The sequence below is a fragment of the Pygoscelis adeliae genome, unplaced genomic scaffold (genome assembly GCF_000699105.1).
Source record: "Pygoscelis adeliae isolate BGI_AS28 unplaced genomic scaffold, ASM69910v1 Scaffold628, whole genome shotgun sequence".
NCBI lineage: Eukaryota > Metazoa > Chordata > Aves > Sphenisciformes > Spheniscidae > Pygoscelis > Pygoscelis adeliae.
This window is the reverse complement of record NW_008825408.1, coordinates 514,278-535,023: the sequence shown is the minus strand read 5'-3', so window position 1 is coordinate 535,023 and position 20,746 is coordinate 514,278. Positions and strand designations below refer to the sequence as shown.

General features: G+C 52.3%; 1 protein-coding gene across 1 annotated transcript in view; it reads right to left on the bottom strand.

Annotated features, from left to right (window-relative positions):
* Positions 1-20,746, bottom strand: part of RUSC2 (RUN and SH3 domain containing 2) — a 51,456-nt gene that overhangs the window by 3,459 nt on the left and 27,251 nt on the right. The window contains exons 3-12 of the mRNA XM_009330425.1: positions 18,328-18,412; positions 12,738-14,819; positions 9,535-10,320; positions 8,809-9,009; positions 7,407-7,550; positions 6,248-6,324; positions 4,027-4,201; positions 2,973-3,078; positions 1,904-1,950; positions 7-377 (exon numbers count right to left, since the gene is read on the bottom strand). Coding sequence (XP_009328700.1) covers positions 7-377; positions 1,904-1,950; positions 2,973-3,078; positions 4,027-4,201; positions 6,248-6,324; positions 7,407-7,550; positions 8,809-9,009; positions 9,535-10,320; positions 12,738-14,712 — 3,882 coding nt within the window. The 5' untranslated portion in view covers positions 14,713-14,819; positions 18,328-18,412. The remainder of the gene's footprint in view (positions 1-6; positions 378-1,903; positions 1,951-2,972; positions 3,079-4,026; positions 4,202-6,247; positions 6,325-7,406; positions 7,551-8,808; positions 9,010-9,534; positions 10,321-12,737; positions 14,820-18,327; positions 18,413-20,746) is intronic.

Here is a 20,746-nt window from a genome sequence, read left to right as displayed (position 1 = left end):
CCCCACCCCTTTGACCCTCTCACTTGCAGCTTGCTGGGGGCTGTGGCCTGGTGAGATGTCACCATCTCTGGCACCCACTTTGCATGCTTCAGGGGCGGTGCTGCAGCCGTCGGGATCCTCACTGCTGCCCCGCGTCCGCATCAGCTGCAGGGTGGAGTGTGCAGAAAGCAGCAGGTCCTGCTTCACACGCAGCAGCTCCTTTTGCTGCTGCTGCTCTTTCCCCATCTGCATCAGGTGGTGCTCGAAAAGGAGGTCTAGGTTGAAGGGCAGCAGGGAGAGAGGCTGGAGCAGGAGCAGGAGCTCCTCGAAAAGAGGCTGGCACACGCTGTGAGACAGGCACAAGAAGCCCACTGGCTGGTAGTGTGCCAGGGTGATATCTGTAAGGCAAGAGACATTAATTAGAGGAGAGGCCCTTGCCTCCTTTGCCAAGCCCCCAGGAAGCTGCTGGAGTTAGGGGGAAAGGAGTTGGACACCGGTTTTTGGTCACAGCCCTGGCTGCAATGTGAGGCTCAGCACTGGGTAAGGGAGCACCAGATGCTCCGGGCAAACTGGCCCAGGTCCTGCTTCCAGTCATGCCTGCAGCCAGGACCTGCCTGTCAGACTATCCACTAGGACAACCTCTGCCACAAAATACCATGGGAGTAGGGTGCGAATAAAGAGCATCAAAGGGTTGGCACATGTTAAAATTCTCTTCCCCACCTCCTGGAGATGAACAAGGAGCTGCACATTTGGCCACGACCAGTCCCCTGCAGAAAGAGGTATCGGGGACAGCTGAATACTGTCTTTCCAGGAACCTGGCTGGGCTGATCTGTGGATCCTAACAGAGAATGGACTAGCATTTCTACCTGCAGCATGCACCCTTCACTTCATTTGGCCACATCCACAGTGCCCCCCCCAACAGCTTTGTTGTCATGTCTCACTCCCAGGGAGAGAGTTGGCAACAGGATTTGCGGCCGTTTGGTCCCAGTAAGATAACAAACTTGCACCACAGACAGGACTTGCACCTTATCTCCAACCCCTTTGCCTAGCCTTCATCATCCTAACAGCCCTAGCTATTGCTCACACTTCCAGATCTTAATGATGGCTTGAAGCAGATGGCCCTCTTCTGCTCCAGAAAACCAGGATGCTTCTTTCTCTTGCCACACTGCTCGGTACAAAGGCAAGTCTAGTCCCCTGTCTGCACCAGAGAGACGTGCTGACAGCACACGCAGACCTGGGAAATGTCTACTGTCAGTCCCCAAACCTGCCAGAAGATACTGGGCTGGACTTCTTGCAGTGCATAGGACCCTGGGCTGGGCAACAGGCTGAGCCAGCAGCACTCTCAGGGCATCCAGCCGGTTGAGGGCGTCTGTCTCACTGTGCACTTTGCACTTAGTCATGCTGCTTCTAGGCATCAGGCAGCTTGGTTGTGCTGCTGGGTTATCTGCACGCTCTAGAAACATTTCTGATTGAAAAAAACAGATACATCCAGTAAATCTGCTTTTTGTTTGTCAGGTTTTCCTTTCCATTTCCCATGCCTGAAGGGTTTCAGCTAAGTGTGCACATCTCCAGCCGTACAAAGCTCTCAGGCACTGGGCAGGGAACACAGAAATTTGGGGAGGGTTAGATCTGGTCTCCTGCGGGTAGACTGAGGGATCTGCATTGGAGGTGACAGCCTTGAGTACTAGCTGCAGCTGGGAAGGATGTGGCTGGCCAGGCTCAGGTGGAGGGAGCTGCATGGAGCTTTGACTTCCACCTGGGAGTTCCTAGGTACACTGGGACTGTGTACAGTCTAGTCCTTCAGCTCAGAACCGAGGTGAGTAGCCTAGGCTGAGAGACCAACAAGAGAAACGCATGTCCCTCCCGTGCTCTACATTGTGCAGAATTTGGCCGCCACTGCAGCCCACAGCCTGCAGGCTCTTACCTTCATGGTTGTAGAGGTGGTTGAACCAGAACTCCAAGGACCGGATACTGCAGGAAGGGAAAACAAGCAGGGAAAGAAAGAGTGAAAATCGTTTCACCCCCTTCAGACTTGCTGTTCTACAGAAAGAAGTGTGGCTGGAAAAGGGCATTTACACAGCATGAACCTATGAACCTCAAGACCTAGTGAAAGGACACTGGCTCACTCCCATCAGCATGCACTGACCACAGCCACCCAGCCTGCCACAGAGCCATCCAGTTTGCTTTACATGAGGCATTGTGCAACCATAACCCTAACAACCATGTTTCCAGCAAGTTTCCTCACCATTTAGCTCCTATGTCCTTGGCAGAGCTTAGCTTTGCTGAGAAGGGCTCATGAGGAAGAGGCATCTACAAACGTAAGACCATTGCTGCAGGCCTGGCCCAAAATATGCTGGTATCCTGGGCCAGCAGGGGAGACTGGGCCACCGTGGGTGCGGGGAGCAGGGCAGAGCTTGCTCCTGCTTGTAGGAGTCCCCCAGCGTTTGAAGATCTTGGGGACTCTCTTGCCACTGCCAGAGCTCTTGCTGACCAGCAAAGAGACATTGCTGCCTTCTTCTGTTTAACACTGAGTATAGTCTGCACACTCCTTATCCAACCTGGAAGGGCCAGCCTTGAGTTGTGGACCAGGGCAATTTCTCCTTCAGAACCTCATGCACTGGGATTCACTGCAGCTCCAGGAAGCAGTGATTTAAACAGTGATTTCCAGGAGTAATTTATGCATATGCTATGCCTAACCCTGTATGAATCCTGACAGACAGACTCTTCCCATCTAATATTTTGGGGCTAAAACAAGCTGACAATGTTCTTCAGTGGGCTACAGCCACCCCTTCTCAGTCCTGGCCTGGCAGGGTAGGTTTTGATCCTTCTGGAGTTCCCTGAGGCTCACAGCTTCTTTCTTCCCTCACCTACAGCTGGGGAGAGGCTTCCCAGATTTCTTAAGTCTTTTCATTGGCAACTGTGCCTGCCTGCAGTCAAGGACCAGCACCTGCTGCCAGCCCTGGACATGCAGCCAGCTCAGGGAGCCTGCTTACTTGAGGAGGCCAAAGATGAATGCGTTGAACCTCATGGTGTGGTTGGTAAGCTCTGTGTACTGGCTGATCTTGCTATAGAGGCTGTGCAGCAACTTGGTAGAGGGGCCTATGGAGAGAAGCAAAATGTTGAGATTAGTTGTGGTCAGCAAAGCCAAAATGGCACCACAGGAAGGAGCATCAAGGCAAAAACAGACATTGGCTGGGTGCCCATGCCTGTATGTGCATTGCCCCTCCACCAAACACCAAGATGAGCTCACTCCATCCCAACAGTTAGACTCCACAAGGGAGATGGGTTGTGGTCTGTCCCAGACTGCCAGTCCAAAACTTTGGGAGAGTTTCAATACCGCAAGGACCTGCCTCCCATACTTCAAGGACAATCACAGCCCTTGGCTCAAAATCATCAGGTAAACAGAATATTGTGGTGGGTGGTTGTAATTTGGGGTGTCTGCAATCACGGAGATAATCCCAGAGCTGGAGATTTGCCACAAACAGGCTAGAAGCTTCCCAGCCCTGGATATAAGCCCTTCATGACGCAGAAATCGGTGTGGCCCTGCCATCCGTAACCTCAGAAAGGAGTTATCCTGGATGGTAGTGACTGCCACGATCCAAGGTGCAGACTGGTAGTAGCAGAGGGTGCAGGTGTTGTGGGCATGCTTGAGCCAAGTGAGCTGTGTGCGCAAATTTTCTTACAGACCAGGAGAGAGCACAGCTCTGCGTTATAAAGTAGCTGTGCAGGGCTAAATCAAAGATCTAGAAACACCCTGGAAACTTAGAGGGGGGAAAAGAGCATTCTTTTTGTTTTTATCTTTTTTTCATTGCTAGGACCTGTTATAGGAGAATTTGGAAATTTTGGGGGAAATGACAGCAAATATTTGCGCAGAACAGAACAGTGGCTCTCCTGTCTTGCAACAGAAGGTCAAGGCGCATCCTGTTCCATGCAGGGAGACAGGTATTATTCTGCATCCCCACCCTTATAGTCAACCTTCCACAGCACCTCCCAGCCACAACACGGGAACACCACAGAGCAATGAGCATCGCTGCACACCCTCCATACCTAGCTGGGTGGATGCCTCCACCACGCTCCAGGGGATGTTCCTCCTCTGGCCAATGATCATGTCCAGGACGTAAGCCTTGAGCCCATCACTCAGAACATCCCGGACAGCAGGGCACAGGTATTTCAGGATGAGATGACCCACGTTGGGGCTCACGGAGCTGTTCCCAAGTTTGGCCTAAGGGAGAACAGGCAACAGGGAGAGGGGTTGGTAACTGCTCTACAAGGAACAGATGCATGTGAACAGTCCAGCCTCACTTGCCTACTACAGATGCCCAGCAGGCAATGTCCAGGCTATGATGATGCTCAGCAGCTTCTTGAACAGGCAGACTCTTCCCTTTCACCCCTGCTGCCTCATACACCAGTTATGGGTTGCTCCCTGCAAGGTCTGCCCCAGGCTGGGATCAGGCCACAGCTTAGGAAGAGAAAAACCCAGCTGGGGAAAAGGATATCCCGGTCAGAAGGGATACCTTGTTCTCCCTACAGGTATAACAAGGCTGTCCTGCTGGAGGAAGAAAAGAGTAGGGGATTTTTCTGCTGCTGTAGCTTTTCTTGTTGCTATTTTTGAAGCAGGAGGCAGCAAGCCACAGAGGAACTAACAGCACCGAGGGGTTAAGGAACACTTAACTCAGTGACATGCCAAGCTATAATTCCTAGGGATTACTATAAATAAACAGGGTGAGGGCAAAATGGATGGACAGCGCTCAGGTTGAAGTGAGGAAGCACATAAGAGCCCAGCATCAGCAGAGCAGGGACATATTCTGCTGCATGTAGTCCTTGAGCTGCTGAGGGGTCCACCCAAAGGGGTCAGCCCCAGGCCTTACACGTCATGTTGGTGGTCCCAGGCAGTTGTGTTCAGGGCACAGATTTTACCAGCTGAGCTGGAATTATATTGGCCAGCTGGCATGGATCCACAAAGGCCCTGAACTGAGACTGAACTTCTGGGTCAGGAATAATCCCCCCAGATCCACTGAGCGTGGGAGCATCAGGGATGGGTGATGCCTTTTGACAGGTGAATGCTCAGCCCGTGGCACACTGATGTATAACGAAACGCCAGGTCAAAACCACAGCACTCTCTGGCAAGTAAGGTAATGGGGGAATGTTGCTATTATTCCCCAAACCAACATTGCAAGAATAAGAAATTCACAGTGAAGCCTTAAAAAGCTGTGGGAATCCCAACAGCTCTGGTTACGCTGCACAGCAATCTCTGCATCAGCAACGATTGTAATTAGGGGCAAACTACTCTGGGATCTGAGATAAGATTGAATGGGCTTGGAATCTGTCCCAGTCAGGTTTCTCCTTGGGGATGGCACTGCACAGCAGTTGTCACGTCCAAATAGTGTCACATTGCTGCCCCAGAGTCCCCTGACTGAAGCAGAGCATTCAGCTTTTGAGAGGAGGCACCACAAACATGCTGAGTGTCACAGGACTGCAAACACTGGCTGGTACAAACAGAAGCAAGATTGCTCTGCTTCTCCATTATTCCAGAAATGGGAGATGAGGGGAGCACAGGCGAAGGACAGCCAGCCCCATGGGCAACCTAGATGCACTCTGAAGCTAGTGGGTTCGTGGCAACAGCTATAGGGGAAGCCCGCCTGCCCCAGATGGGCAATGACTGATGCACTTTTTTATCATTATGGAGCACTGTGACACATCGAGGGACTGGGGACACTGCACTGTGTCCTGGCACCAGTGCCAGAACAGAATCACGGGGCGTGTGGAGGAGGGAGACACAACTCTCCACTGTATGAGAAAAAAGAGCTGGTGTACTGCATCAGACCAGAAGTCCAGCTGGCCGGGTATTCTCTCTTACAAAGAGCCATGAGTAAGTACATCAGAAAGAGTCAAACCGGAGCAAACATATATAATACTTGCCCTTAATACTCTCACAGCCAACAACTACTTTCAACTCAGAGACTATCTAAGCTGGACATTATTCCTATGTGTTTAGTAGACCTCAATGAATTTCCCTTCCCTGTGTTTTTCTGACCTTCCCTTAAATCCACGTACTCTTTTAGCACCCCCAGCATTATGCAGCAAGAATTTCACAGATTTACTATCTGCTGCATGGCATACCATCGCCTTTGTTTGGTTTGTTCTTGGTACTACTACCTTCATTGGATACTCTGTAGTTTTTGACTGGAAGAGAATAAAGAGGCAATCTTTCTCCTTCCTCTCCATGTCACGCATGATGTTGAGAAGCCATGCTGAAAGCAAGACGTACCTTCACCCCTGGATCCCTGCTGGTTCCAAAGTGAGCCACAATCAGGTCAACAGCAGTGTTGATTGCCTTCACCAGACCTAGAGGGAAAGAATGAGTCAGAGAGCTGCCTGAGGGGCTTCTAGGACAGACCCTGACCAAACACTTCATGAAGAAGCCTATGTCAGCGCGTGTGTCCTCTCTGCCAAAAACATGCAGAGTCCTCCCTAACTCCTCACCAAATCTGTCCCTGCTGGTTCCAACACTCATGTATCAGCCTGACAGCAGGACAACCTTTAGAAGTGGCTGAAGCATAAGACACCCTGTCAATGTTCCCAAGGGACATGGAACACAACCTCCGTGCACCATCCCTTGAGGGAGCAGAGATGGAGTCTGAGGCAAGGAGTGTTTTGCTGCTTTGATCCTACAGGGTGGCAGGGCAAAAGCCATGCATTTGGCAAGCTATGTAATGACCTTCAGTAACAAGCCAGTGGTGAGTAATCTGACATATTTATCAGTATGATGCAAGAAGAGAAGTGGCGTAGAGGGGAAGGCTGCTATCTGGTAATCACCAACACATAGCTGGCAAAGGCATGGGAACCTTTCTCACATCCCTTGCCTCTGACATGATACCGAGGCAGCTGTCAACAACCCGTCCTGAAGCCTGCCTCTAGCATGGATCTCATCACAGCCGTATCTTGTCCTGCTTTGGAAGCCTTTCTCCCACCCTTTTACATAAACACTTTACCATGTAGGACCCAACAGGCCTTTTACCTAAATTACAAAATCTCAGGCTAGCACATCTGCAACATGAAATGGATTCACAGGTCTGCCCTTGTATACTGAGGCAGGGGTGGCAGCCTATCCTGCCTTAGGGTCATACTCCTGTGCCTGCCTGCACTCTCTGCCCTTTCTTGCGGACACTAAGATCCTTTCTAATCATACTTCCTGGAACAAACAGCTCAAACATACTCCGTGGCACATTGCATGGTGCAGAGAACACAAGAACCTGCCATGGAAACAGCCATCAGTCCAGGGGGACACGTAGTTATGATGCTACAGTAGAGAAGGGCAGGGAAAGAAACCATTATGTCTACAGAGATGACATGAGACAGAGAGAAGCACTGTTCACCTTATGCTGTGTGATGCCATACTCTCATCCACGAGAGATGCACGGACTCACCCTTCTTCTGCAGCAAGTCGATGGAGATGGACTCTGTGTTGCCATCTGGGGAGAGGCAGAACTCAGCGGGGGGTTTCTCTGCTAGTGAGAAGTAGTCAGGGAAGAAGTCAGTGTAGGTAAGCTGGAGTTGCCTCATAGACTGTCCTGCAGGGCCAAGACAGGGGGGAGAAGGATCAGCCCCAAGCCCTCATACAAAAGCCTATCCCACATTGTTTGCTTTTCCCAGATGCAACCTGCACCAGCAGGAGTCTTCACACCAAGGCTGGGACAGCAAGGCTACAGGCCTGTTACTCTCCCAGCAATGGTTCGCAATGTGGGCCTGTACAGTTCAACCCCACAGTCAACCCAACATCTAGCTCCAGCTTGACTGGGGGCCCATGGGCACTGGAAGATGCTGTGGGGGGTTCACACTCATGGGTTGGTGCTAAGAGAAACCTCTCTGCACCAGACTCTCAGGGCAGCTGTGCAGATAGCCCCAGCAAGGGGGGGTCAAAAGTAGAGCACAGAGAGAATTCCTGCTTGTCACACACAGGCATGCACAGGCAACAAACTACATGCCTGTCCCCAGGAATGGTCTCTATTTTGAAGGGGTGACTTCTGCAGGAGCTCTCTCATGTGCTCTATTTCCATCTCGTTGACTCCCCAGCTCTGTTACACTAGGCATCTTCCCATGAAGGAGGTATGGAGAAACTGGGTTGGCAGAGCGAGGTGTAGAGCTTTGGGGAATTCCCTCCATGACTTGGGGCTGGCCTCAAGAATGCTCTCGCTCCCACAGACAGACCCCTCTGCTCCTCCCAGAGGACTCTCAAAGGTTCAGCCAAAAGCAGCCTGCCCCTCTCAGCCCTTCCTGCACAGGTTTTGCAGGACGGGGAAGACCTTAAGGGCAGCGCATGGAGAAGACAGAGCCCCATGGAGCCCTACAGTGTTGCCAGCAGCACCATGAGAGCTACAGCCCAGCACCTAGCATGCTGCTGGGGTTGGGGCAGATGGGCAGACACTGTGGGGCACAGACACGAGATCTTCAAGGACTACAACTCCCGAACGAGACACGAATGACAAGCTGGACACAGTCCAGGAGCACTTGCTGAGGTCTGAGCAGGCTCTTGGGTCTTTCACTTTCCCCTTCAATCCAGCCCAGACCTGGACTGCTCTCAGCTTATAGAGAAGGGAGGCTCCACACAGATTGCACCCATCTGTGGGGCAATTTTCACCTTCCCCTTGTACCCCTCAGCCCCACTGCGAGCAGATGCATCATCCCTCCTTCTCAGAGCAGGCAGAGCAGTGGTGAGGCCAGGCTGAACCCAATCCCCAAAGGATATTGAACCTGAGCCTCAAGGGATACTGAACCTGAGCCCCAAGGTCACCTCCCAAGACCCACCCCCAGCAGAAAGGTGGTGCGCACCGTTCAGCTTGCAGTGGAAATGGCTGCTGTTGAGAGTGCCAGGGAGCTCAAAGATGGGGTTCCCCCGGTTCAGCCGAGGCTCTTGCTGCCTCCTGTCTAGGCTGCCTGCTAAGCCGGGCAGCCCTGAAACGCGGTCCAGACCCAGGGGGTTCCTCCGCCTGTACTCCCGCCACTTCAGCGCTTGGGGGGAGAGGTGGTTCGCTAGGACGCCACAGGCAGTGAGCACCAGACGGGAGGACACGAGCAGATGGGAGGATATGGAGGGGAAACGGGGAGAGAGAAGATGAGAAAGAGGAAGGACAGAGAAAGAGAGACGGCACATTAGTTAAAAGTCCAGCAGCGTTTCAGGACGTTAGCACACATACATGGAGGGAGGCGGAGGCCACAGCCTGGCAGAGCAGGGCAGGAGCCTGGGTGGCCTCGTGGCTGCAGGCATAGAGGGAGCAGGTTTGGGGTGCAAGCACCTGGCGTGGGGTGCTGTAAGATCAGCAGCCCCACGCTGCCCTCTCCGGAGACAGTGTAGGAGTTGGGACTGGAGGGTCATGCTCTTAGTGTAGGACTTTCTTTTGCAGGCAGAGTGATGGTAGGGGCTGCTGGGTGCTGCAGCATCCAGATGCAATTTTGCCCCAGGCTGTGGCTATAAGAGGGTGGTACTATAGGGAGCAGCCATAGCCGTAGGGAGCTGAGATGTTCCAGACAAGCACATCCTGACGGATGGGTACCTACCATTGAGGGGCCGTATTCCCATGCTGCTCAGGGGACCAGAGCTGCTGGTCTCACTGCCACTTCTCCAGTGGGGATCTGCACGGCCCCCCACTCTGCTCACGGGCACACTGCCCACTGAGAGGGGTGGGAGGGACCCACTGTGGAGTCGGTACTCGGAGAGCAGTGGGCTCGGCTCCAGTGGTGCCTCCTTCTTGGGAATTGGCTTGGGGTTCTCCTTTTGCCTCAGGGCATCAGCTTTGGTGGCTTGGGAGGGCTGCATGGCACTGACAGCAGGGGAAGACCTCGTGGAAAGCAGGCTGGCGGAGATGGGGCAGGACCTGCTCCTGGGGGGCTGGCTCTCTCCAGCCCTCTCCGTTGTGGGCGAGGAAGAGGAGTCCACGCTTTGAAAGAAAGGCACGTTGCATCGCACAGGAGAGTAACTCCCCAGGGGGGATGGCCGGGTTGTCTCAGGGGCAGGCTTCTTAATGCAGCCATCATTGCGGGAGGCAGCTCCATCCACTGAGCGCTGGGTCAGGAGTGTGCTGTGGGCTTGGCTCCCCACCCCCGCCGACTGCTCTGCCGAGGTGGCCGAGGCTGAGGACTGGGAATTGGAGATCTGCTGGCTGGCAGGCCGGTTGCTGGACAAGCTGTAGAGTTGGGAAAGGCTGGAGGCAAAATGGCTGTGCAGAGCACGGGCCTTGGATGGTTTGCTGAAATGGTGCTGGAAAACAAAGGGCTGGATGGGCAGAGTTGTGGGACGCTGGTCCTTGCTGTAGCGTACCACAGGCTTGCTGTCTGTGCCACCACCTTCGGGGAGAGAAAGGGGGACAGAGCGTGAGGATGGGCAGAGGGACAGTCATCATCAGCCTGGCAGATCGCAGACAAAAGGGAATGTGCTCTCAGCTGTGGGAGGAAGAGGATGAGCTAGAGGCCAGTGACACACACGGAGTGGTTCAAGTCTGAACCAGTTACACACATCATGAGCTAGCAGGGTAAAGACGTGGCCCAAATGCAGAGTTTCCAGCTGTTGACAGCTCTCTGGATGTGTAGGGCACTGCACTGGGAGCTTCCCTCTCCTGGTAGGGTCACCAGCTTCCCATCTCTTCCCCATCCCTTGCACCCAGGACAGCACAAGTCATGGCCCCAAGCGCCTGCCCTTGACCTGCCTCCACCCGAGGCAGTACCACAAAGACATGGCCCAGTGCACTGTGGTACAGCAAGATTTCTTATCCTGAAGGACTGTCCCCTCCCACATGTGCTGAGAACTCACCCCGCTGAGCACAAGCATTACAAGGAATAGCACCGCAGCTCTGCATCCCACATCACACTCAGTGCTGCTGGAAAGGCTGCTTGCTTCCCCTTCTCCCTCCCTCCTCTTTCTCCTATAACTGTTCTCCCCCCGAGCACACAGATTCCTTCTTCCTCCTGCCTGTACCAGATCCAAGCAGGACATTCCCAACCAAATCAGGACCACAGCAGAATTAGGAGAGCTTCCATCCCTGGAAAACGCAGGTCTGCTCCATCAAATGACCGACAGGGATGCCCTAAGGGAGTGTGCTGGGCTGATCTCCTATGCGTGCCTGCAGCTCCTGGTGGGGCCACAATATCCCGAGGGACACAGCTGAAGCGTGACACGCTGTGCACACAGTGCACAACACACACAGCACTGGGTGCACACACGGGGCTGACTGGGATCCCTGATCACCAGCCATGCCGCATCGCAGCACAGCGTGGCACCTTCTGCCTTGTCTCCCCCTGACTCCTCCAGCCCACAGCAAATCCTGGGACAAAGGACCCGTCCCAAGCAGAGCCCTGGTGTTACCTGCTGCCTGTGGGGTGTTCCAGGCCTCTTCTGTCCCTATAGCTAGCCTTTAGCAGGGCTTGCTTTCCCTCTAGTCCCTTCTCAGACCCTCTAGGTTTGCATGCTGCTCTCAGCTGGTGCGAGGCAGCTCTGCCTCTATCTCCAGCCACAGGCAGGAGCTTTCCACACAGCACTAATGTCTGCCTTGCTGTCACAGTGCAGAGGAAGGGACCGCAGCAGGGGGTGCAGGAACTGCTGGGATCTATTGTCCTGAGAGCTCCTGTCTGACCCCTCCTCCCCGAGCAGCTCTTGGTCCTTCCAAGCACTCCCTCTGCAAACAAAGAGGGCTGCTCCAATGCTGCCTCCTCCCAGCAGAGGTCTGCCTTCCCTGCCATCCCACACCGAGTGCACCTTCAAGGCTCAATAAACAAACAGGACAATACACAAAAAACCCTTTGCTCCAAAGGCCAAAATCTCTCCCACACCTGCCACAGCAATGAGTGACATGTTCTTCCTATCTCCTGCCAGAAATCTTCAGGGCATTAAACGGAGACAGTCTGGTCCTTGGCATGTTAGGGGCTATCTACCACAGCAGTCTGGTCAGAGCCCCATTTTAGACAGGCTCTTACCTGTGAAGCAGGTACAAGAACTGTCTAGGGCAGACCTAGGTCTCCTGCCATGCTGGAGACGGGGCTGCCACACAGCTTCCTCACCAGGACATGTAACAGCAATATCAAGGCAGAAAGCAACTCATGTATTACAGGCTTTCCTGCAGAGGGAGCTGGGACAATTACCCTCCAGAGGAACCTTTGCTGCAATCCAGTGCAGTGTGGAGGACATGGCCAGGATATTCCAGCAGAGACACGCCGCTCCTCTAATCTCTGGAGGACTCATGCTGTAAGTCCCAGCAGAGACTGTGTGAGCACCCTGACCCTGCATTGAGAGGAGACTGTTGACTATGCCTCCTCCCTCTCCACCTCTGCCCCATGTGGCTTCAAAGAAGAAAGGCTAAAAACTCCTCAATGGTTCCCTTCCCTTTGTCATCTGGGAACACGACTCTGCTGAGCATCTTCAAGTCTCTGTCTTAGGAGCTAAAGGCAGGTGATTCTCATGGACTGGTGGAGTACGTCAATCCTACAAGTTGCACAGACCCTAAGTGCTAATGCCGCATCCTCCCTTACGTGATATGAGAGGTTTGCACAAAACCTCAACAGGCTTTAGAAATACAAGGACAAGACACTGGCACTGATCTGGGTCTGAAATAAGCACAGCAGGGCTTTGTCCCAGGGAGTGGTAGACCAGGAAACAAACTGCACAGGCACTGGTCTCCCATCACCATGCCGGTTCCTCTGCTGCTCCCCTCATGTTCCCAAAAAGCAGCTTTTCCTTTTACTTCTACATTCTGCCTAGTTTGGCTCCTTACCGTCTGCTCGGGCTCTAACATCTCTTTGTCCATGGCCACTGGCAGAGCCACCTGAGAAGCTGGCATCTGCCTCCATCAGCAGGGAGACAGAGGCTTGCTCACCTGCCCCATGCCCCCTGGGGACCTTCTCACTGGAGACCGAGTCTTTGGTGGAACACAAAGCCTGGCTGTCCCCAAAAGCATGATTTAAACAGAAGCCCTCGCAGCTTTGGTTCAGGCCATGGACGAAGGGCATGGGTGGAAGACTCTGGCTGCGGCGAGCTCTTTCTTCAAGGAAGGCTGGGCAATCCCGCTGTGTTTCGGGGATAGGGGAGAACTCCAAGGAGGAATCACCACTGGATCGGAGTGGTGGGGAGGTGCTGTTCTTTTTCCTGCCTTTAGCCAGTTCAGCAAAAGATGTCACTCGCTTTGGGGGGGAACTCTGGATGGGTATTGCTGGACTTTCACTCAGCTTGACCGGACAGCTCACCATGCGCTCCAAGGAGCCCAGTCTGCTGCTGGGACTCCTGTCCAGGTTCTGATCATAGCTCCTGGAGCGCTGCCGGCTTGTATTGAGGTTAGGTGGTGACACATTCACATAGACCTGACCCTCAATCATGTTCTGGGTGGCTTCTCCCTTTGCCTCCTCTTCACTGCACTCCACATTGCTTTCTTCTTGTCTCAGGTCAGGCCTTCTAAAAAGATAGTATTCAGTGGGCTGGGCTGGGCTACCTTTGGTATGGTCTTCCGAGCAGCTAGTTATGGAAGATCCTACTGGGCTGGGGGATGACTGGGAAGACAAGTCACACGTGACTAACTTATAATAATTCTGAGTAGCCACAACGAGCCGTGCTTGGCTCTGGAAGCAGGCAGTGAGGTCTGAGCTCTCCGAAGCGCAAGGCTCACAGTGGAGGTGGTAGGAGTTGCAGTTAGCATCAAGGACAGGTGAGGAGGAGGAGTGTTGACACCCACACACCTTCCCTGAAGTCTCTGGGTGATGCGACTCGCAAGACATCTTGGATTCTGTGGGTGATGAATGCAAATCCAGGTAAAAAGCTCCTGTGTCTGAGTGGCTGCAGAAGGAGGAGTCACAGGACAGGTTGGCTGAATTCAGGTTAGATCGGGAATGGCCATTCATTTTGTTGTAGAGAGCACTGAAGTTCACCAGCACCCCATCGGAGCTGTTGCAGGAGGAGTCACTGACATAGCCCATCTGTTGGTCAATCACTTCAGACTGACTTGATGAACTGTAGCAGCGACAGTGCTGGAGCTCCGAGCTGGAACAGCTGCACGTCCGGCTGTGTAGGGCATCCTGATTCCTCAGTGATTCACCCGTGTTCTGGTTCCACTCCTGGTCACCACCATCAAAGGAGAAGCTGGAGGAGCTGCCGCGATGGCAACTGCATTCATCCAGCTCCATGCGTTCTGAGGCCTGGTGGCACCGGTTTGCATTGTTCCTCTTCTGGACATCGTCACTGCTGATTTTGTCCTCTTGCCCATCCACCACACCGGACCGGCTGGCCATGTTCCAGGATTTCACAATGTGGTTGGAGTCGTGGAGGTGGAAAGGGGGCAAGGCCAGCTCATGCAGATGAAAGGGAGGTTTGCCAGCCACAAGTGAGTTGTGAAGGTGAAAAGATTTTTGACCCAAGTCATCCCCAAAGATGCTGAGGTCTTCACCCTCACTCAGCAGGAAAGGGTTGTGTCGCTTACTGACACTAGGGACAATCAAATCCCTCGCTTTGCCTTCTTTGTTATCTGAGGCCTCTGCTGAGGTTTCAGAGGTCTGGAGAAAGCTGCTGTACACCAAGGAGTCAGTCTGTGAAAGGTCTCTGTCTGGAAGGGCAGAGGTCCGTGTAATGCTGAGCTCTGGCTGGCAGAAGGGGTTGGTCCTTTTGCTCACGGAGCAGCACTGTCTATCAGGGACCTGGCAATGCACCAGGGGAATGTGATGGACAATCAGCGTCTCACCAGTCAGTTTGGGTGGACTATCCATGGTGAGGAATGCTCTTCAGGACATCAGTTAAGTTGGTGCTACCCATGGACAGGTAGGGCTGCACATGAGAGGCAAGGAGGACACTTCTCATGGGGGAGTTCAAATACCTAAAGAGAGACAAAAACACAAAGGAAGTCACCTCTCAGGAAAGGCAGTGACTATTTAAAGCATCCTCGGTTTGAATGAAGACTTCATGTGCTGACAAGGACCAAACAGACTAGTCCTTGTCAGCACAAGGTCCCAAGCACAAGGTCCTGAGCTGCCTTTCTTCAGGGAAAGCATTACAATATAAGACAAACATGTCCCCCTCCCTGTGGACTCCTGAGACAACACTTGTGCTTCCAACTGACCCCTCTCAAACTTATCTAAAGTGAGCTACTGATTTCACTCAAGTAGCCAAAGGGCTGCACAGGCTTTGCGCCAAACGAAGACCTCACTGTGGATGGCACTGCACGCTCACAGAAAAACATGCAGGCAGCACAGGGTCTGAAATGAATTGCTGCACTCTGATGAAAGCAGTCCATCTTCTCGCACTGGATTCAATACCTTTGCCTTGAACTTCAGGTACCTTGAACTTTCCTTTAAGAACTAAACACTGAACAGCACTGCCAGACCTTGCAACGTTAGAGAGACACAAGTCCAGGCTGAGACTGGAAAGCGGGAACAGACTGGAACAGGAAAGCAGCAACACTGGTTCTTCTCCAAAATCCAGGAACCCCCACCAGGTCCTGAGCTCTTTTAATGGTGCCAGGACCTAGTGCTCTCATAGATCCTTCACTTGTTCTGAAAACCCTGGCCCAAACATCCTTGGTCAGCAATCCACGTCCCGTATCTCATCCAGGCATCCTCAGTGCTCACAGCACCCTGACACCACATACTGTGATCCTGCTCCGGACTCCAGGACCCTGGGTCTGCTGCCACCACTGACCTTCTGACTCCAGAAAGTAGCATCCACAGTATCTGTCTTTGCCTACCTTACCCCAGCATTTGTGACTATGGGACAATAAAGAATTTGGAGCAGAGCTGCAAAGGCACATGGGAGCCCAGGAGGGAAATCGAGAAATGTGGGATAAGTGAAGTTAGAACAATAGTGTAAGCAATGAGACAGCTCCACAGGAAGATCAGGAACTTCAGTTCTTTCAGCTTCACGGCACAAGAATAGCAATTAAAAGATGCTAAAAAAAATGATCAAAAGAAGTACTTTCATCCCACGCATAGTAGTGCTTCTCACAGACACAGGATGATGCTGGCAGGAAAAAAAATACAAAGATGGAAATGGACCTAGTGTTTACAGTAAACACCCAATGATGTAAAAGTTAATGCTAACAGCAGTGTTAGCAAACAGACAAGCCTTCTGGTAGACTCTACCGGAGATCATCATGAGACCTACGTGAGGGGCACACTCACCCTCATGTCTGCTTCTGCTGGGATGTTTCAGCCGGGATTAGGCTCTGAAGTAGAGAGGTCACCTGGACCACTTAGACCGCATCCAGCTGGACTATTGTGGGACCCGACCCCCCCCCCAGTCTCCCTAATGCCGGTATCACCCTTCACTCCCCTTTCAGTGACTCCTCTGTCTTACAAGCAGCTCCTGAGTCTGTGCGTAGCACACACACCCCCTGAAAGTGCTCTTCAACAGTTGGGGCAGTATTCATGCCCCATTTTTGACCTTGCACACCACTGACGGTACATGTAGCAGCACGAGCCCCTATTTATCCTGTCTCCCCCCCTCAGCACTATGGGGAAAAAGCTGGTCCCCCAGTGGCTATCTGCCCTTGTTACTGCCTTTGTAGCTGATTTTAACGCTTAGATCATGTCTCCCCATAAGGCCTTGCTATATTTTGAGTGTTGCCACAATGCAACGACTTGAAAAGCATCATTTTGAGGATACAGACCGTGATGACAGCACACTTCACTGCTGAAGCATTGGGTCTCCGCTGCCTCTGGGAAATGGCTGCTTGGAGCTGGCTCCCAGCACCAGCACCTATCTGCTGACAAGCCTTGCTGAGCAACACACACTTCACGTTCATGCAGATGCTGCTGTGGGAGGACAAGGCTTGCACAGGCACACTTTGACATTTGACAGCAAAATGTCAAGAGAGCTGACACACAGCCATTTCCCAGCTGTCTCTCTGGAGCCCTGGCTGCAACATGCAACTCTGCCCAACTATTTGGTTTCAGTGGCAGCACAGGCTCCCTGGGTGGACTGTGATTCATTGGCTGTCACAGATGCTGCGGCAGATGGATGCCCGCTCTGCCTGCACCCACAGCCTGCTCCCAGCACAAGGCTCTGAGGTCCAATACCACAGGCAGCATGCAGCCAGCGCCTGCCGGGAGCCATTCTGACAGCTTCCCTAGGGATATGCGTGACTTTTTTTGTGCCCTAGATACCCCTCTCTCCCTTCGGACACCTCTCCTGGCTTCCTCCTGTCTCAGAGATGCAGGGAGGTTGGCAGTGGCACTGCCAGTGCAGGGATTATTCAGCTTCCAACACCAGAGCATCCCCCCCCAGGCCATATCATCCCTTGGCTCTCCCTCCTGGATTCTGGAAGACTGTAGAAGGATCCTCCCTCTTCTATTCAGGGTCTGGTAGGCTGGGATTGACACTGGAGCATAAACCAGCAAGCAGAGCAGTTTCAGATTCTGCTGGCTTTGATCAGCTCTTTGTAAAGCCCTCACACCTGTCTTGGTTTCAGCTGGGACAGAGTTAATTTTCTTCCTAGTAGCTGGCACAGTGCTGTGTTTTGGATTTAGTATGAGAATAATGTGATAACACACCGATGTTTTAGTTGTTGCTAAGCATTGTTTATACTAAGTCAAGGAATTTTCAGCTTCCCATACTCTGCCAGCGAGGAGGTGCACAAGGAGCTGGGAGGGGGCACAATCAGGACAGCTGACCCAAACTGGCCGAAGGGATATTCCATACCATGTGACGTCATGCTCAGTATATAAGCTGGGGGGAGTTGGCCGGGGGGCAGCGATTGCTGCTCGGGGACTGGCTGGGCATCGGTCGGCGGGTGGTGAGCAGCTGCATCACTTGGTACTTGCTTTGTATATTCTATCATCATCATCATTATTATTACTATTTTCCCTTCCTTTTCTGTCCTATTAAACTGTCTTTATCTCAACCCACGAATTTTACTTTTCTTTTTCTCATTCTCTCCCCCATCCCACTGCGGGGGGGAGTGAGTGAACAGCTGTGTGGTGTTTAGCTGCCTGCCAGGTTAAACCACAACAACATGTCAGCAGGCAGGGCCCGAGGGGGGAGAGGGTGTGAGAGCGGCTGTGTGGTGCTCAGTTGCCGACTGAGGTTAAACCACGACAACACCCCTTTGCAAGGGGAAGTTTCCACTTGTGGAGAAACTGGAAGTGTTCAGTCTGCACCTGAACAATTTTTGCCAGTTCATTCTTTTTATTTATCATTTGCAGTAGCACAAGTCCACAGTGTGATGAATCCTTCTCAATCCTACATATACAACAGCAAACACAGCATACAGCAATGATCCCTGCCCAGGGATCGTGGCAGTGCAAGGCAGGGAGGCACACAGGGAGCACCATGACTCTAGGCACATCAGTACAACAGCCATTTTGACTGCAAATGTCAAAATTCTTTACCTTCTCCATACTGACACCATCTGCTGCTACACAGAAGATATGGGTTGTTTATTCAGTCAGCTCTTTCTTGAGGTGCTAAGGTTACCTGGAGAAGGCGAGGGCCAGACATTTCATTACCTATGGATGCTTCACTCCAGTCAAGCTAACACAGAGCAGATAAGGATGGCTTTTTGTGAGACACCTACGATGTGGTGTGGAATTGCTTATCAATGCTTGTACCTCCATGTATATATACATGGCAAAAACTTGTTAGTTGCAGCAAAGCTCTAGGTAAGTAGCAGCAGAGGAGTGTTGAGCAAAAAAAGGATGGTTCAGCACCGATCTGAGAGCTGCCTGCCAAGCCGTGTCTGCGCTTTAGAAAGGAGGTAGCATGCTGCAGGTAACAAGGGCATGCAGAACCTTGCAGAGCTGAGCCCTTCAGGCTCTGCACCTCATGCCTCGTAGGTCCTTGCTGAGCACTACACAGAGGCCCCAAATCCCTCCTCTGTCCTGCCCTCAAAGACTGAGGACATTGTGCTAATTTAAGGGTGGTCAGTGCAGCTCCATGGCTCCTGGATTAGAGCCGCCTGCCTCTGCCACACTGCTGAGAAGATGCAGAAGCCATCAGAGCTGGCTCCAACTGGCCTGCAAGGCTCTGCTTCACTGGTGCAAACACCATCCTTGCCTCCAAGTGCCGATGCGTTAGGTGTGTCGGTCACATACCTCCAGGCATACCCCGCTATCTGCTACTGCTCTGGCTTTTGGAGTTCCATCGCCGATTGCTTAATGCCCCGCTCTGCTCAGTGCTCTTAGCTGCACACGTGGGGCAACCGGGTCTAACACAGAGCGACACAAGTCTCCTCATAAAATGTAATGCAATACTGGGGGAGGCATGCAGAGACTTAAGAAATTAATGTGATTTAAATGCAAAAAGATTGCACATACAGTACAGAGGATGAACAGACAGGAGGAGCATCATCAGAACTGTCAGCTGGAGGCGATGCTGGCTTTTCGGAGGCTGGCTTTTCTGAAAAGATTACTGTTTCTACAAATCTCAGCCACTTCAACCATGAAATTGAACGCCCAATGGAAACCTTTAACTGTGAGGGTTCTTGCTGCCTCTTTCTGAATGGCTACAGTTTCACTGTCGTCATCATCTTCCTCAGACGGAGCAAGATCCATCATGTCACTCAAGGGTGAAAAATGGAAAAACAGAGTTAAAAACTGGGCATTCAGTTTCATAGATGAACCAGCAAAAATCCTTTTGTATTGGAGCTGCTTGTTCTTTCAGGGTTGTTTCGTATGAATCCGTGACTCCTACAGAGCATTTGCATTAACATGCCTGAAGAAACCACACAGCTCTACAAAACAAGAACCAGCAGAAATGCTGCAAAAAGCAACGGTTTGTGTGAGCTTGCAGACAGGGGCACAATACAGACATCTCCTCTTTGCTCCACAGGGAGAGATATATTCAGTTTACTCCCTGTAAGTCTACCTCCAGGCAGAAGGGCTGGGAGATGAATCCAAACTGAAAGCCACCCTTCAGACAGCATGGGGGATCTCAGGGCTCATTGGTTCCAGCACCAGTTTCCAGGATCCCAGTAACACAGTTTGTCCCTGCTCCAGCTCTGCCACTCCACAAGCTGCCAGAAAGTACTGAATGGTTTTAAAAAAAACTCAACAGGACTTGCCTTTCCAGCAAGATGGAGGGCATTCAGGGAGCAGCATCAGTGAAGAGGATGGGGCGAGGGGCACAGGATGAGTGGCTTGGGGATGGGGCTGAACCATCGGAGTGAGTAAGAAGAGGGTGGAGGTGAGGAAGCCTGTAAGTTGTTGTAGGGTGGGACTAGCGAGTGGCATTTGTTTGGACAACCATTCATTTCTCACCAGCTAATACATCTCTGCCAAATTCACGCCTTCATTAAATGCTTTAGTACATCAGCCAGCATGTTTAATGAAAGAAAAGGTGTAAAAGGAAATACTAGTTGCTTGACTCATCCTAAAACTCCAGCTCTCCTTCCCTGCCTCAGGGAAGGGAAGCATAGTGAGGGTGGTCTGCCTGGTCCCAGGGTGAACATACCCCAGTGTTTAAAGGGGGCTGCAGCAAGATAGAAAGACTAAATACTTCCAAAATTTCTGCCACAGCTCAGGCTAGTTCCTCTTGTGGTCCTGAGCAAACAGTGATTCCTGAAAAAACCACTTCCCTTTTCTTTCCACAATGAGGTGCTGCCTGGGCTAGGGCTTTTTCCAGTGGTTTCCAGGACAGCCTGACTAAGCCCACGATTAACGTATCATTACATCCCAGAACTATATAGGATTATGATGTGTTCAAAATGGAAACAGCAGCACGTGACGATCAGTCGCAGCCCTTGCACGCAGGACAGCAAGGAGCTGTGCGGGTCAGGGGTGAGGGGCTTGCCAGCAGAGATGAGAGGGGGAG